Here is a 15,636-nt window from a genome sequence, read left to right as displayed (position 1 = left end):
AACTTCACCTGACTGCCATGATTTTTCAAATACGATGGCCAGCGGCTTTGCAACTTCATTCGCCAGCTCCTTCAGGACCCCGCGGATGGATCTCATCAGGTCCCATGGACTTGTGCATATTCAGATTTTTAAGATGGCCTCGATCCAGTTCCTCTCCTACAGTGGGCCCGAGGTCTTCATTCTCACAGTCCCTGCATCTGCCTTCCAAGACTTGGGTGGTTTGGTCAGAGCCTTTGCCAGTGAAGACTGAGGCAAAGAAGTCATTCAGAACCTCAGCCTTCTCCAAATCCTGTGTAGCCAGTTCTCCCGAGAGCTTCCTGAGGGGGCCTACATTCTCCCTAGTCAGTTTTTTATTTGCTATGTACCTATAGAATCCCTTCCTGTTATCCTTAATACCCCTAGCCAAGTTTAATTCTGACTGGGCCTTACTTTTCCTAACCTGGTCCCTAGCTTCCCGGACAACATCCCTGTACTCTTCCCATGCCACTTATCCTTGCTTCCACTTATTATAAGCCTCTTTTTTCATTTGAATTTTCCTCAGGAGCTCCTTATCCATCCAAGGAGGTCTCCTGGCCCTCCTGCTGCACTTCCTTCTAGTCGGGATGCAACACTCCTGAGCTTGTAGGAGGTGATCCTTGAATATTGACTAAGAGTCTTGGCCCCCCTGCCCTATAGGGCTGTATCCCATGGAACCTTACTAAGCAGGTTCCTGAAGAGGCCAAAGTCTGCTCTTTTGAAGTCCAGCACAGTGAGCTTGCTGCACGCTCTTCTCACTGTCCTGAGGATCTCAAATTCGAGCATCTCGTGATCACTGCATCCAAGGCTGCCCTGGAGCGTCACATTTCCAATGAGCCCTTCCCTGTTGGTGAGCACGAGGTCAAGCACGGCACCTCTCCTTGTCAGCTCCTCTATTACTTGCAGAAGGAAGTTGTCTTCCACACAATTGAGGAACCTCCTGGATTGCTTGTGCCGGGCCGTACCGTCCTTTCAACAGATGTCAGGGTGGTTGAAGTCACCCATGAGAACAAGGGGCTGCGAGCGTGAGGCTTTTCCTGTCTGTCTATGGAGTGCTTCATCCGCAGGTTCTCCTTGATCAGGTGGTCTGTAACAGATCCCCACATCATCCTTACTGGTCAGTTTAACAGCCAGGTTCTCACTGTGCTGGTACAGGGCAGTTCCCTGGTTTGCGGGAGCCCATGCAGGGGAGCTCAGCTGTCCTCTCGAAGCAGGGAGTAGAGGTGCTGCCTTGTTCGGGGGCTGCATTTCCCTTCAGGGAGCTGGAAGTATTATGGAAGCTGACTTCCAGACATCTGAACTCTTCTCAGATACTAAAGAGTGCGTGTGTATGTGTATATATAAATACAGTGTATTTTGACCAGGGTATATACAAACATTATGCATTTAACTACAGGAGCTGTGGCACTGGAATGTGGGAGACATGGGAGGAAAACATAATTCTTTTAATTTGTGTGTTTCACTATTGACAAGCACCGCACCACCTCAGTTCCATACAGTCCCTAAATTTCTGGTCATTGTACACTCTGGCATATTCTCAGTATGCCTTTTAGTCTTTATATATATATATATTCAAAAATTTTAATGTCTTAGAACTGTCTATGCCAAGATTAGGGTGATTTTTATACTAAATGTGTGCTAATATTGATAACACTGACATGTTTGAGTATCTTTATAGACATATTTTGTATGTTGTTTTTGATATTAAAGAATATACATTTTGCTAGCCTTAACTCCATTCTTTAAAGAGCTGCTTTGTTAGAAGGGTAAGAAATGTCTCATGTTTCTCATGGTGCTAAAGTAACTGTGATCAGTCTTCAACTATTCAGAATAAAGATGGTGGTTCTTAAGTGCCCCGTTTATTACTGCATGCATAATTTTTAGTCTTGTTCTCCTGTAAAACTTGCCATTTAAAAGAGTAATTTTGTATTATAGTCTGATAATTATTGTCTCGTGCAGACTTTACACAAAAAGTATTTATGGCTTTTATCACAACTGTATTCTGATTGGAATGTCCCCATTACATTTACTCCTAAATTAATACATGGTGCAGCACATTTTATTCTGATTGCACTGACAATATGTTTTAAGACCAATGGTTTATAAACCTAAACTACTGACCTAGAGCTACTTGTTTCTGAAGATGTTATTTGGTCTATTTTCCAATCTGGGCTTTAATATCAAATTTAACAGTTGTCTTCACAAAAGGCAGAAGTAAAATTGAGGGAGGGGAAGCTGATAGAATAAACTTGAGTGGCATTTTAAAATAATTTTGTATTTTCTGCTTCATGAACTGCCAGTGTAATTCAGTGGAACCTTTGATCATTTACTGGCCTACTACCAATTTCACCTTGGTTTACCTCAGCAGCGTGAAGTGTTTCCTCATTGACAGCTTCAGTAAATCATGGGAGTTCATTCACCTTCCCTTTGTACTAGGGCCAAATATTTCCTTCTCTTTAATAAACATACCTGATAAGGTATGTTTAATGGCAATATTTCCCATTCCACCTGGGGTTAGTCTCTAGCTCAATTATATTTCAAATTAAAATTTGAAAAATATGCCCAAAACCTTTATATGAACCTTAGTGCCGTTGCAATTTGTACACTCTCAAGGTGTACTCCTTGTAAGTATTTAAAACAAAAATTAGCCTATAGAATACATTTCAAATACTTCTGTATTTTTTAAAGGAAGCTATTTTTATACAGCATTTGTAATGATGGCTAACTAACAAGGCAAAATACTAACATCTAAAAATGCAGTCTGACTTTGTGGTTGGTTGATCCTGGCTGGACACCAGGTTTGCACCAGAGCCATTCTAGCACTCCCCATGTCAGCTGGACAGGGGAGAGAAAATATAACTGAAAGGCTCATGTGTTAAGATAAGGACAGGGGCATCATTCACCAATTACTGCCACAGGCAAAACCGACTGGATTTGGGGAAATTGATTATTACCAATCAAATCAGAGTAGGATAAGCAAACCTTGAAACACCTTCCCCTCATCCCTCCCTCTTTCCCAAGCTCAACTTCACTCCCAATTTCTCAACTCCTCCCCTGCAGTGGCACAGGGGGACAGGGAATGAGGGTTGTCATCAGTTCATCACAGGTTGTCTCTGCTGTGCTCCTTCCTCCTCAGGAGGAGGACTCCTCACGCTCTTCCCCTGCTTCAGCGTGGGGTCCCCCTCACCGCAGACAGTCCTCCATGAACTTCTCCAACATGAGTCTTTCCCATGGGCTGCAGTTCTTCATGAACTGCTCCAGCATGGGCTCCTCTTTCCAAGTGACGACTGATCCTGCCAGAAGCCTGTTCCAGCTTGCTGTGGGGTCACAGCCTCTTTTGGGCATCCCCCTGCTCTAGCGTGGGGTCCTCCATGGACCTTCATGAGCTGCAGGGGACAGCCTGCCTCACCATGGTCTGCACCAGAGGCTGCAGGGGAATCTGGTGCCTTGGAGCACCTCCTGCCCTCCTTCTGCACTGACCTTGGGGTCTGCAGGGCTGTTGCTCTCACGTATTCTCCCCTCTCTCTTCTGACAGCTGCTTGTGTTGCGTAGGGTTGGTTTTTTCTTTCCTTTCTTAACTCTGTTAACCCAAAGGCCCTACCACTGTCGCTGACTGGCTTGGCCTTGACCAGCAATGGGTTGCTGTTGGTGCTAGCTGACATTGGCTCTGTCAAACACAGGGGAAGCTTCTGTCAGCTTCTCATAGAAGCCACCCCTGTACCCAATTACCAGAACCTTGCCATGCAAATCCAATGCAGACTTGTATATCATGTTCAGAAAAGTAATACTGTTATTTCATACTTGAAATAATTTCAGTTGGAAGTCTCTACTGATGGACCTATGAACAGCAGCTCAGCGGTGCTCTGTGGACCCGAGATAGACTGTACTCCTTGCAAAGATATTAACGTGGCTATGAACAACCAGATGCAAACGCTATCTTGCATGGTTATTTGCTTGTACCCACGTTCTTTCTTTCTAATGTGTACATCCCCTCCTGCAGGTTATCCACACCTGCACTTGTACCCGCACCACGGCAGCCAGTGGCAGGAGAAACAAGACTAGGCTGCTGCAATTGATATGCACTGTCTGTTTTATTCTAGCGTATATTTCTGTTCTGAACAACATGGAAAACAAGACAAAAAGATCCAGGCTCGAATTATCTTGGACTGGCTTGTGAGGCTTAAAATTCCCAGTGGACGCGCTGTATCACGGGACTGTAGCTGTTTGCAGCATGCGAGCTCAGGTGTTACTGCCCCACTGCTACCCATCCTGAAGTCCCCTTTAGAGCGGGCAGGCGGTGCAAAACGCCGCAAATAACCCCAAAACCACCTGCGGTGACGCAGCGCCGCCACGCGCGCAGCCGCCGCCACCTACCCACCCATGGGGCTGTCTCCACGGTAACGGCAGTGGGCGGGGCCCCCGCCCCCCGGCGCAGAGTACGCCGGGAGCTGTAGTTCCCCCCGCGCCGCCATGCGAGGGGGCGGGGCCGGCGCTTTCCCGTGCAGCGGCCGTTGGTGCCGCGGCGCGGAGGGCCATGGCGGGCGCCGAGCGGAAGAAGCACGTTCGGTTTGCTGCACCGGGACACGCGGCGGCAACGGCGGCGGCAGCGGGGCCGCGCTTCCCCGCCGCGCCGCGCGCGGAGGTGGCCGTGGTCGGCGGCGGCTGTCGGGGCGGGGACGGAGCGGTGCTGCGGTGGTGCATCTCCGGCGCGCTGTGTGCGGCCTTTCTGGGGCTGGTGAGCGTGGGGGGAGAGGGTGGGCTGGCGGCCCCCGGCACCTGCAGCTCGGTCTCCGCCCGCTCGGCAGGAGAGAAGGGGGTGTGCGAGGTCATCCCCCGTCCAAATGTGTTGCAGGGGATGAGCATCGCGGTGCTGGGGCCCACGTTCCAAAACCTGGCCGCTAACGTCCACAAGAACGTCAGCGACATCTACTACATCTTCGTGGGCCGGTCTCTGGGCTACCTGGGCGGGTCGGTGCTGGGCGGGCTGCTCTTCGACTGCATGAACGCCCCCCTCCTTCTCGGTGAGTGCCAGCCGCCGCCAAAACCGTGACCACCCCCCCGGCGGGAACCCTTGGGACGGGTTTGCCCTCTTCCTCCTCGCGCTGCCTCAGGGGCAGACGTGGCGTCGAGGCGGGACACTGGGCCCCGGGGCGTGAGGTGCCGCTCCCCATAACGTGCCGCAGTTCCGCTGCTGCTCGCTGTCGCGACGGTCTGCTGGGTTCGTTTGTCCCGCGCCACGTGTGTCCAGGCATCGCAGCTGTGCAGCAGGGGTTCCAAGTGGTTGGGCTCACTGGGCTTACTAATTGTGGTAACTGTTACGAACTGACAAAACCTGTTTGGATTGACCAGAAGGTGCAGAAAAGAGTACAGTTGGCTTAACTTTTACCCTTCATATCAAATAACAGGCTTAGTATAGATCTTCTTGGGATATACAGATTTCTATAACGTCACTCTGAAATGCATGAACAATGGGGAAGCTGGGCTTTGGCTTTTGCATGCACACACCAGAGACCTTGAACAGTCACGCTGAGGCATGGAGAGAGCTTTGTAAAACCCTTCCTTTTCCGAAAGCTTGCCAGGAGTGCTTGGGTTCACATACAGGACAAAAGTACTGAGATTTTGACTGGAGGGCCTTAACTGAATTAGAACTTATTTAAAGTGGAAAAACATAAAGTAGCACCTGCGATGGTGGAAACTTGCTGCTCAGTTTCTGCCTAGCTATGAAAACATATAAACTTCATAGGAGCCCCTGTTTATGATCATAACAGTTTTCTGGACACGTGGAAACTGGCCTATAGGAGCATGGGACTGGCTTTGCTCTGGCAACGTGGGGCTGCTCAGCTATTAGAGGCACGCTTAGCATCCAGAGATAGGTTGCTTCTTTTAGAGTTGTGTTAGTGTCTTGTTCAGGTGGAGATTTTCACAGTTGCTGTGAGCACACACCTAAAATAGTGGACGCTCTGTCTTGTTTTCCTTTCAAGTGCAGTAATGTCAGCGTGTGCCTTTGTGCTCTGTTAGGGACTAAAGGAGTCTCCTTCCCATGCTTTTATTCAGGGAGATTCAGACAGAACTAGGTGTTTCTATAGGACTGTGCTGTAATCACAGGAGTAGTTCAGAGGATATGAGAAAATCCATTTTCCATTGCTAGGTTTTGAACTATGTCTCTTCTTATCCCTGTATGCCTTTTTCCTGCTAGCAGGAGCAGTCATGGCATACAATGTCTGTCTCTTCTCCCTTTCCCCTCACCCCTCTTCTTGTCTTCATCTTCCTGGCTCAGTTCTTATTTGCTCTTGTTCTGAGATACCTTTGGTCTCCTCCCTGTTCTTTATTCCTGTCCTTCAGAACACCAGTAAAGCGGGTTTCCTTCAGCCTCCTTGTGCATCTGACAAGGTCAGAGTTGCCTGTGTCTGGCATAGGAGACTTTACCTTCCACAATGGCATTGATACACCTGTGGAAGTTAGTGTTAATTGAAATAGTTTAGTACTTGTTTCTGTTCCTCAGGTACCACATAGGATAGCTCTTTGTCAGCAGCACCTGGAAGATGATTTCATCTCCTGATCTGTTCAAATTTGGTAGTACTTATGGCAAAACCTCAATGAAGCAACTGAATCATCTCTCATGTTTATTGTCTGAGAACTGCTGTAAGAGATTATGGCTGGTGTAGTTTACCTCCCACCTTTAAACTGCGGATACTCTGCTACTGTACAGAGAAAAAAATGAAGACATAATCTGTCAAGGAAGCGTTTAGGTTCCAATCTTGAGGCATAGAGTTGAAATGGATGACTGAGAAGTTGCTGAGAAGTTACTTCTCAGCTCTGAGTGGGGCATCTGTGAAGCTGTGCTTAATGCACCCCATCTTTAGCTTTTTCTCTCTGCATCTTGGTATGCCAGCTTTTAAAAATGTCCTGAGATGTGTATGCTGAGTACCTGGGTAGGGCTCTAGGGCTCTGGATATTTATTTTTTCCTTTGTTAATGATGATGTTGTTTTTGTTTGGAATCACAGATTTATAGAATAGTTTGGGTTGAAAAAGACCTTAAGGTCACCTAGTTCCAACCGCCCTGCCATGGGCAGGGATGTATCACAGTAGCCCATGTCAACCAAGCCTCTGTCCAACTTGGCCTTGAGCACTGTCAGGGATGGAGCATTAACCCAAGGTCTTAATTAGATCAGTCGCCATTGATCTGTAAGTATTTGCCCCACCTAAGCATTGATTTGAAAAATAATAGAGATGTGTGAACTGGTACAGGCTTTCTAAAAACCTAATACTGTATATGCAAGTTATTAATTTCAGGTTATTTTACTGTGGTGATTAGAAGCATAGAATTTAGCTGCTGGACTTCTTCCCAAATGGGAATTAAAACGATTTCCTTTGCTAAAAAATATTTTTTGAAATGGTATGTTGTAGGTGCAGTTAATAATAGCAGAACTGATACAGTTAATGAACTGCTGCTACATTTATGAAGAGAAATTTTGTAGTTCCGTGTCTTAAAACTCCAGAAAGCCTTTGGAATACATCTGTCATTTGAGAACAGAAAAGAAATGAAAGTCAGCATTTGTGCGTGGAGGTTGCTTGCTGGCCAAGGTACAACCTCTTTCTAGGTTTCTGCGAGTTCAGTGATTTGGGTTCTTTTAAAATAGAGCCAAATCTAATGCTCTGTAGTTCTTGGAGGGAACACTTCATACTGTTCAAGGCCACATTTTGCTTCTTTTGTGGTAAAGTAACATTTCTAGATAAGTTTGCAGAAGATACAGCAGAAGATACTATTTTATAAGTCAAAAGCTTGCAGAGGACTTGTTAATGTTGTAGCAGCAGATGCTGCTCCTTTTGCAAATAAAGCTGTAGCAAAACAGGTTTTTAATGCAGTGTTTAGATTGTGTTGAAATTCCTGTTTTTCTAAGAGAAAAATTACTCTTCTGAACTCTCTCAGCTGCTCTGCTAATCAGGAATTGAGGTAGCTGGGTTACATCACCTCTTAAGATTATCTGCAACTTTAAAAATTAGGAGTTATTTGTATTTCTTGGGTTTCTGTATGTTTTGTAGTTTAAATGGAAACTCTGGGTGTTTTGTGTCTGATTTTTTTTATTTTTTTTTTAACCTTTCTAGCATTATCCATGTTTGGAACAACTGTTGGTCTGTATGGGATACCCTGGTGTAAGAAATCCCTGCTGCTAACTGTCTTGATGTCAGTTATTGGAGCTTCCATGGGAATTCTAGACACAGGTAAGGGACCACGTGGTCTGACAGTTCCTTCACCACACTCATTGGAAACTTCAAGCTTAACAAAACCGTTGCTGATATTTCATGTGACATGTCTTGGATTAAAAGAAGGAGCTGTTTTACTAGGCTGGGATTCTTGGATTATTCTGATCCCAAGACTTAACAGTGTTTGTGTCTTTGTAACTGATGTGGTAGCTGGGTACCTCCTGCTTCCTGGAGATCAGTACACATTTCAGTGGGCAGTTACAGGCATAAGAGAAAGTCTCAGGTGCTCTTTAAGCAGTGTTTGCTTTAGATTACTCAGCTACAGAAAGCTGGATGTGTCATGGGTCATTAGCGTTAGCTGGAGGTATGTTAGTCCTGGGCAAGCAGGCCCCGGGTGTTTGAGATTCTCACAGTTGCTGTGTTGGAAAGTTGCCCACCTAAAGCTGGGTAGGCAGCATTTGGGGATTCACAGGAGATGGATACTGCCGTAGCTGGCATCCATCTCCCTGAATTAAGGAATATTTACTGCCCTTGGCCAGCCTCACTTCAGTGTTTGCGAATACAAATTTATTGTATCTCTCAAACTGAAAGTCTGTGGTATGTGCATACTGCATATAGCCTGGGGAAAAAAAGATCCCCCACTTCTGTTGCAAACCTGCTCAAACCCAATTTCTTAGTAGAGATTCCCTATGGAGGACGATGTACTGGTAAAGTGCAGAGTAAATGTCTGCAGGTGTGGCTGGAAAGGTCAGTTGTGCCAGAGATATGACAAAGAAACTCCTACAGGAATTACTTCATTGGACATGGCTTAGGATGGGTTAGTGATGGCTGGCAGTTTGGATCAGGAGGCAAGGCCACCTCAACAGACTTAAGCACGCTTAGGGACATGTGGGTGATGCTGGTGAACTTGCAGATAGAGATCAGGAAACAGCCAAGAATATGCTGGCAGCGTTGTGCTGGGGAGTTGCTATAGAGTATGGAGCTGCAGCAGGCAGCGCTCACCTGGCACCTCAGCAGTGCTCTGCCAGCAGCATGCTGGCTTGCCTGGCTTACTGAGGGAGCCTGTGGTTACCAGCCAGCAAGGTACTGCTGGGTCTGGTTCACCACTTTGAGGGCAGGCTTATTTCTGAGAAAGAGCTGGCTGGTGTATTATCCTAGCTACCCACACAGCTCTGGAAGTATCCCAGCTGGGGCCTGGTTTTAAAGACTTCACTGGTAGGCAATACAGAGGAACAATGGCTGCACATGTGAGCCATCTGCTGTAACTCTGTGGAGTTTGAGGGAACTGTGTTAACAGTAAAGAGAACATGATACAGAATCCAGCAGTGAAAAAGGTGGTTTTGCATGGCACAGGTTATGCTAAATAACCTGAGTGCAGAGGTGTACTTGCTGCCTCTGGTAGGATCATTATACATGGCACTTGGTTTAAAAATCCTTCATATGGGGAAATCTTGTCAGGTAATTGTAAAAATGTCTCCAGTGGGTGGATGTGCTTTTGGATGTCAGAGCCCTGAGGCAGGGAGGCTTCCCAATCTGAGCAGAAATAGCAGGAGAAACTCAGAGCAAGGCAGTAGAGTGTAACTGAATTAATTCATTTGGAAGAGCGCTGCTGTATGATTACTGTTTTCCTGCATTTTTCTCAGGAACTAATTAAAAACATGTGAGACCTTATTCTCTGGCATTATTGTTATCCGAGGGTGTTGTAGTTTGGTCTTTGCAACTTTCTGCTTCTGGAAAGTCATGTGAGTGCACTTAGGGTAGTCCCAGCCCCTCAGAATCAAGCGATTCTTGATGTTTCCTGGGATGTTGTTTAATGAAGCCTCTGGTTCTTCACCTTGTGCATTGTGGCTTTTAATATTTACATAAATGAGAAGCAGTTAAATTTGCTCTTTTGAAAACCGGCTGAAAAATGCTGCAGATTGTCAAGTAGGGTAATTAGAATCATAGAATGGTTTAGGTTGGAAAACACCTTCGAGACCATCGGGTCCAGTTGTTAAACCAGCACTGCCAAGTCCACCACTAAACTAACATCCCTTACCACCACATCTGCACATCTTCTAAATCCCTCCAGGGAGGGTGACTCCACCACTGCCTGGGCAGCCTGTTCCCTTTTGGTGAAGAAACCCTTTTGGTGAAGAGATTTTTCTTAATATCCAATCTAAGCCTCCCCTGGCACAACATTAAATACAGCCATGGCAGCTTGGAATGAGCCATTGCATGGCTCCTCATTTTGACTGCTGTGAATTTCCTCCTAAAGCTCAAGCTCTTACATGGGTTTAAGATGCTCAGAGGCAGAATTTCAGTTAACTACAGTTTTGCATATTGTATTTGCTAAACCTGCTGTTATGGCACATTGCAACTCTAGGTTATGGTTTGGTTTATTTTGTCTTTCTTTAAAATAATATCTGTTTTCAGATTAAAAGGACTGAATCCTCCTTTTTGATCTGCAGGTGGCAATGTACTGGCCCTGAACACATGGGGAGCAGAGGCTGGGCCTCATATGCAGGCCTTGCACTTCAGTTTTGCTGTCGGTGCTTTTGTGGCTCCAATCCTGGCTAAAATGGCCCTGGGAGGCTCTGGCTCTGAAGACTTCGCAGTTGCTGAAAAGACAAACCTGTCTGTGCTGAGGTCTGTGCCGACAACATCAGCTGCATCAGCTATGTCAGCACTGAGACACCGTCTTGGTGCAGATTTTCAGTGGTCCTATGTTGTCATAGGCACCTATCTTCTGTTAGTCTCTTTCTTCTTTTTTATCTTGTATTCAAAAGGCAGCTCAGCTCGGGACAAATCCAAGGCCTCTCTGCAGAAGTGCGTGTTTGCCAAATACCACTCTGCACTTATCAGTCTCCTGTTTGTGTTCTTCTTCTGCTATGTGGGAGCGGAGGTCACGTATGGCTCCTACATATTTACTTACGCAAAAGTCTTTGCTGAGATGAAAGAAAATGAAGCGGCCGCTTTGAATTCTGTCTTCTGGGGCGCGTTTGCCGCTTGCAGAGGAGTGGCGATATTTTGTGCTGCTTGCTTGTACCCTGGCATCATGATTCTGGTGAGTATCATAGGCTCTGCTGTCTCCTCTTCATGCTTGGCCTTCTTTGCGAGGTCCCCAGCCTTGCTCTGGGTTGGAACTGCTGTCTACGGAGCATCAATGGCCACCATCTTTCCCAGCGGCATTTCCTGGATAGAGCAGTACACAGTGGTGCAAGGGAAATCGGCTTCTCTGTTTGTGACTGGTGCTGCGCTGGGCGAGATGTGCATCCCTGCCGTGGTGGGCTATCTTCAGGGCAGGTTTCACCATGTCCCTGTGGTTATGTACACTGCCTTGGTAACGTCTGCAGTCACTGTGGTGCTCTTCCCTCTCATGTACAAATTGGCCAACTCTCCCAGAGAGAGCAGCTTTAAAGAAAGGAGTGAGAGTGAGGACCGGAAAGCTTTGTTGTCAAACGTGGGGCTTAATGAGGATGAAGAGGATGAGGAGGATGCGGGGGAGTGGAATGAAGCAGACTTTGAGGTAATAGAAATGAATGACACGCTGAGAAACTCTGTGATAGAGACCTCCCGTAAGATACCAGGGGACTCTCCAGCCAAAGTCTTTCTCCAGCCCCGGCTGGACAATGTGTTGTGTGATTCCCCTGTGGTTGCTGGTGGCTCCCCTGGGAGGAAAAATGTGAACACTGAGCGGGAGAAGAACGACTGAAGTAAAAGGTGACTGTTTTTAAAGAGAAATGGAACTGAATTGCAGCTGTTCTTGTAGAGTGGTTCAAGACTCCTTTCACAGCGGTGCAACGCTCAGCATGTTCATTTGTTTCTTTCATTTTCAGTCTGCATTGATGTGGCTTGGAGTGGGGAAGTCCACAATGACATGAATGGGGTGATGACATAAAATGTAGAGACTATGCCAAAAGCGTTAAAACATAAGAGACATTTTCTAAATGTGAGGCATGTATTGAAGTAGTGCATGCCGGAATAAGAACTAGCAAGGAAAGAAGGAGACTGCTCACACCACTCAGGTTTTTTTTTTTTGGGTGGGTTCAGAGGTGCTCGGTTCCTGGTCACAAAACATTTGCATGAGAGAGGAGAGAAATCCATTACCAGTGATGCTGAACCCTCTTACCTTGTGACAGGGGAAATGTTTCTACTGCATTGAAAGTTTGTGTGTGACGTAAACCAGGAAATCAAGTCAAATTTCAGGCTGCAAACTGGGGAACCTGTTGGCAAAGGATATACTTTCCTGATTCTGTCACTAAGACGGGGAAGAACCCCTGAAAACCAGTTGTCAGGAGCAGAGAAGTATGCCTTTGGGTCATTTAAAAGTGTGGTATGGGAAGGGAGACAAAATGGGTTCTATTAATCACTGTAATGTGCAATTCTGATTTACTCGTTAAACAGTGGTGACAAATCTCAATAGTCTGAAGTACTTGTGATTGTAATGACTGCACTGCCACTGGAATCAACCAGTGTGTGAAGACGATAAAATCATCTGTATAAGCAGATTACTTAATAGATGGTATTCAGATAGGGATGTGGTATTTTAAGCCAGTTGTTGAAATTAAGGTTCTAATAACTTTTCTGACTTCTTGTGCCAAGACTTTATCAAGGGATGTGTTAAAATGAGAACTGGAGACTGAGGGAATTCTTGATGGGAGGATCCTTCTGGGTTGTCCTGTACCATGATTCCTCAGCCCTTTCCAGTTTGGATTTTGGTTGAGTGGTGATTTACAGGTGGACACTTCCTAGCGGAGCAGCAGCAGGAGTCTGAGGAGGGAGACCCCGGTGGTGAGCCCTCACCAGAAGAAACTGCAGCAGCTCATGGTAGACTGCCTCTGAACAGTCTATTTGTCTACCTGAACCTCTCCACATTTGTAGGTTGAGTATTGTTTTTTTTTTAAGGCAGTGTGATCAGAATGTACTCATGTTTAGGGTCTTTTTACTTTGACTTTTGATAGTATTTTTCTTGCTAAAAAGTTTCATTTATTAATGAAGGAGCTGTAGATGTTAACAGCACAGGACTGCAGGTATTCTGTGTACTTTCAGGTCTGGTTTCGTACCCTCTCTCATCTCCTGAGTGTGCAACCTGGACTCTTGCGGCTTTTTCCTTTCTTCTGCAAAGTTTGTAAGAAGCAGGAATCAACTTGTAGTTAAAATGCACAATTGTTTTGCATCTTGCTGTGTCACAGGGCCTCCCTCTCCTTCTGCTATTGGCACTGAAATGCCCTTGTGTTTTTTCCTAAATTCCCTTTTACCTTGTGTGTTTATATGCACTTCTGTGGCATCTTACCCAGTGCAATGCATGAACCTGCACTTTAAAATAAGGCTTTGTTTCACTTGTTAGGCTCTCCTTTGTTTAAACTAATGGTAAATGTTTTGAAGTGTAAGGCCATCTCCTGGCCTTGGTACATGCGAGACCATTTGTTCAACAGAAGCAAGTCTGTGTCACCCTGTGTCTTTTGTTTTATATGACAGCAAATGGCACAGGGAGCGACTACACAAGTGCAATGAAGCCTGAGTGGCTTCAACTTTTTTCCGTTTTTTCTGCTGCAGTAACTGCTTTGTGTGTAGAAAGTGGGAGGTGTCACCTGATGGTAAGTACAGGTCCCTCTGCTGCGTGGGGAGGAGTGTGAACTGCTCCTGCTCTGCTTTTGGGGTAGTTCTTGGCTTCCCGTGAGGGCAAAGGTGTCCTCTGGCAGAGGCTGCTGACTTTGGTGCAGGACGAACAACACGAGATGCAGAAACGGGTCTGTGGCAGGTCCCTGCTGTCACCGCAATCCACAGGCTATATCTGAATTGACAGCAATGTAAAAAAGTTTCCCTGTACCTGAGACCATGTTGCCAGAAGCAAATTAGTTTGAGAGACACACCTGGCAACCAGGAAGATCTTAAATAATCCAAATCCAAAAATCTTTGGAATTCCAAACTGAAATGTCCTGCACATAAGATTGTTCTCAGGGATAGTTTACACATCTTCCATAATCAAGTACTAAAAAGAACCAGAAAATTAAAGATGCATTGGGAAATACACTGTAACCTCTTTGAACCTTATCCAGTTACTGCATGTTTTTCTGTCTTCCCAACCAATGCAAAAATATTGTGCAAAACAAAGATTTTATTTTTTTATTATTTATTTTATTAACCTCTAAATCATTTGAATTCATCCCCATTTTCCTCCCTCCCAGAAGCAGGAAGCCCGTATAGTAGGACTGGAGCAACAGCCTGGAATGTTGAGGCAAGAGCAGCCTTTTGCCCAAAGACTCCGAAAAAGCACTGTCAGGAAGGGAGTTAAATTATCTTGACTGGTACCATGCAGCATCATGTCAGATGGGTGTATGGAGGCCTTTGTCTGGATGATGTCTACATTTTGGGCCATCTTAGTGAGCACTTGGAGCCTTCACTGTCTTTAATTCTGGCCTCAGACTTGAAATGGAATATACTTCCAGGACTTGTTCTCCTTGTCCCCTGGCAGCTGACTCTCAATAGCAGGGGCTGCCCTGTAATGACAATGGAATGTTTAAAGCAGTATAAGATTAAACAAGATCTAGGACATTTTTAGTTGTGAGCCCAACTCACAGCAGTTCAGACATCCCTGATGGTCAAGGCTGTAGCTTTCCCAGTTTGTGGATTTTGGCATTCCTCAAGGCTTGTTTTCAGACACTGAATGTTAGTTTTCACATGTTTAAATTTCTGTCCAAAGTAAATTTTATCCTGGCATATAGAGGTAGAGTGAGGATCTGTTTACAGTGTGGCTCTAGTTATGGTGTCTTTTACATTACAGATCCTCTAGAAAGCTTAAACACTTCAACTTACTTAAACATTATTCTGGGCTGAACTAACTTGAAGCAAACTCTATTATCTTCACCCTTCCCTTGCTTATGCTAGAGAAGTCATCTGTCATCTGTTGAGGACAAGAGCTGTGGTCCATGGACTAGAAATGTGAATTGAGTAAGGAAGACTCCTGTTTTTTCCATCCATAAACCCAGGAGTGGGTTGAAGATGAGCACGTGCCCATTTGCTCCAGGGCAGAAGGTAACCTGCAGCTAAGTGTCCTTTGTTGGTTTGTGTTACTTTTGTTTTTCTCCGAGGCACTGCCATATGGTTAGTCCTGGCACTTGCACTTTGATTCTGCACATGAGCAATGCTGGAATGCAAGAGCCAGCAGAGTTTTGTGCCTTGATTTTACTTTTTTTTTTTTTAGTGACTTTGCACAAAAATGCATTGCAGTCTGTGGCTGTTTTAGGTTTTATGCTGCTTGGTGCGGGTTTACATTGTATGGTGTGCTGTGAAATTTAATAGGCTGACTTGTATCCTGAATATAATAAATTCTTAACAGGAGAAGACACTCAGGTTCCATGATGTAAATAAAGTTTGTTCTATTTTTCAAAGTTACTCTGGACTTCTAGATTTGAAACTTACTCCTGTTGTGA

General features: G+C 45.6%; 1 protein-coding gene across 2 annotated transcripts; it reads left to right on the top strand.

The window, feature by feature from the left end:
* Positions 1 to 4,534: 4,534 nt before the first annotated feature.
* Positions 4,535 to 15,594, top strand: MFSD4B (major facilitator superfamily domain containing 4B). 2 transcript variants are annotated; one of them, XM_062632508.1, is made up of 4 exons: positions 4,535 to 4,750; positions 4,868 to 5,036; positions 8,123 to 8,239; positions 10,672 to 15,594. In XM_062632508.1, the coding sequence occupies exons 1-4, from the start codon at positions 4,550 to 4,552 to the stop codon at positions 11,913 to 11,915; spliced, it is 1,731 nt and encodes a 576-aa protein (XP_062488492.1). In that variant the 5' UTR covers positions 4,535 to 4,549; the 3' UTR covers positions 11,916 to 15,594. The 2 variants fall into 2 exon arrangements, with proteins under 2 accessions (XP_062488492.1, XP_062488493.1); XM_062632509.1 differs by lacking the exon at positions 4,535 to 4,750 and adding an exon at positions 6,358 to 6,588 and having other exon boundaries at positions 4,909 to 5,036.
* The last annotated feature ends 42 nt before the right edge of the window (positions 15,595 to 15,636 follow it).

The sequence above is a fragment of the Pezoporus occidentalis genome, unplaced genomic scaffold (genome assembly GCF_034315485.1).
Source record: "Pezoporus occidentalis ecotype Australia unplaced genomic scaffold, CSIRO_AGI_Poc_V1 ctg39, whole genome shotgun sequence".
NCBI lineage: Eukaryota > Metazoa > Chordata > Aves > Psittaciformes > Psittacidae > Pezoporus > Pezoporus occidentalis.
Note: the sequence above shows the minus strand (reverse complement) of the source record. Positions and strands in the feature narration are given on the sequence as shown.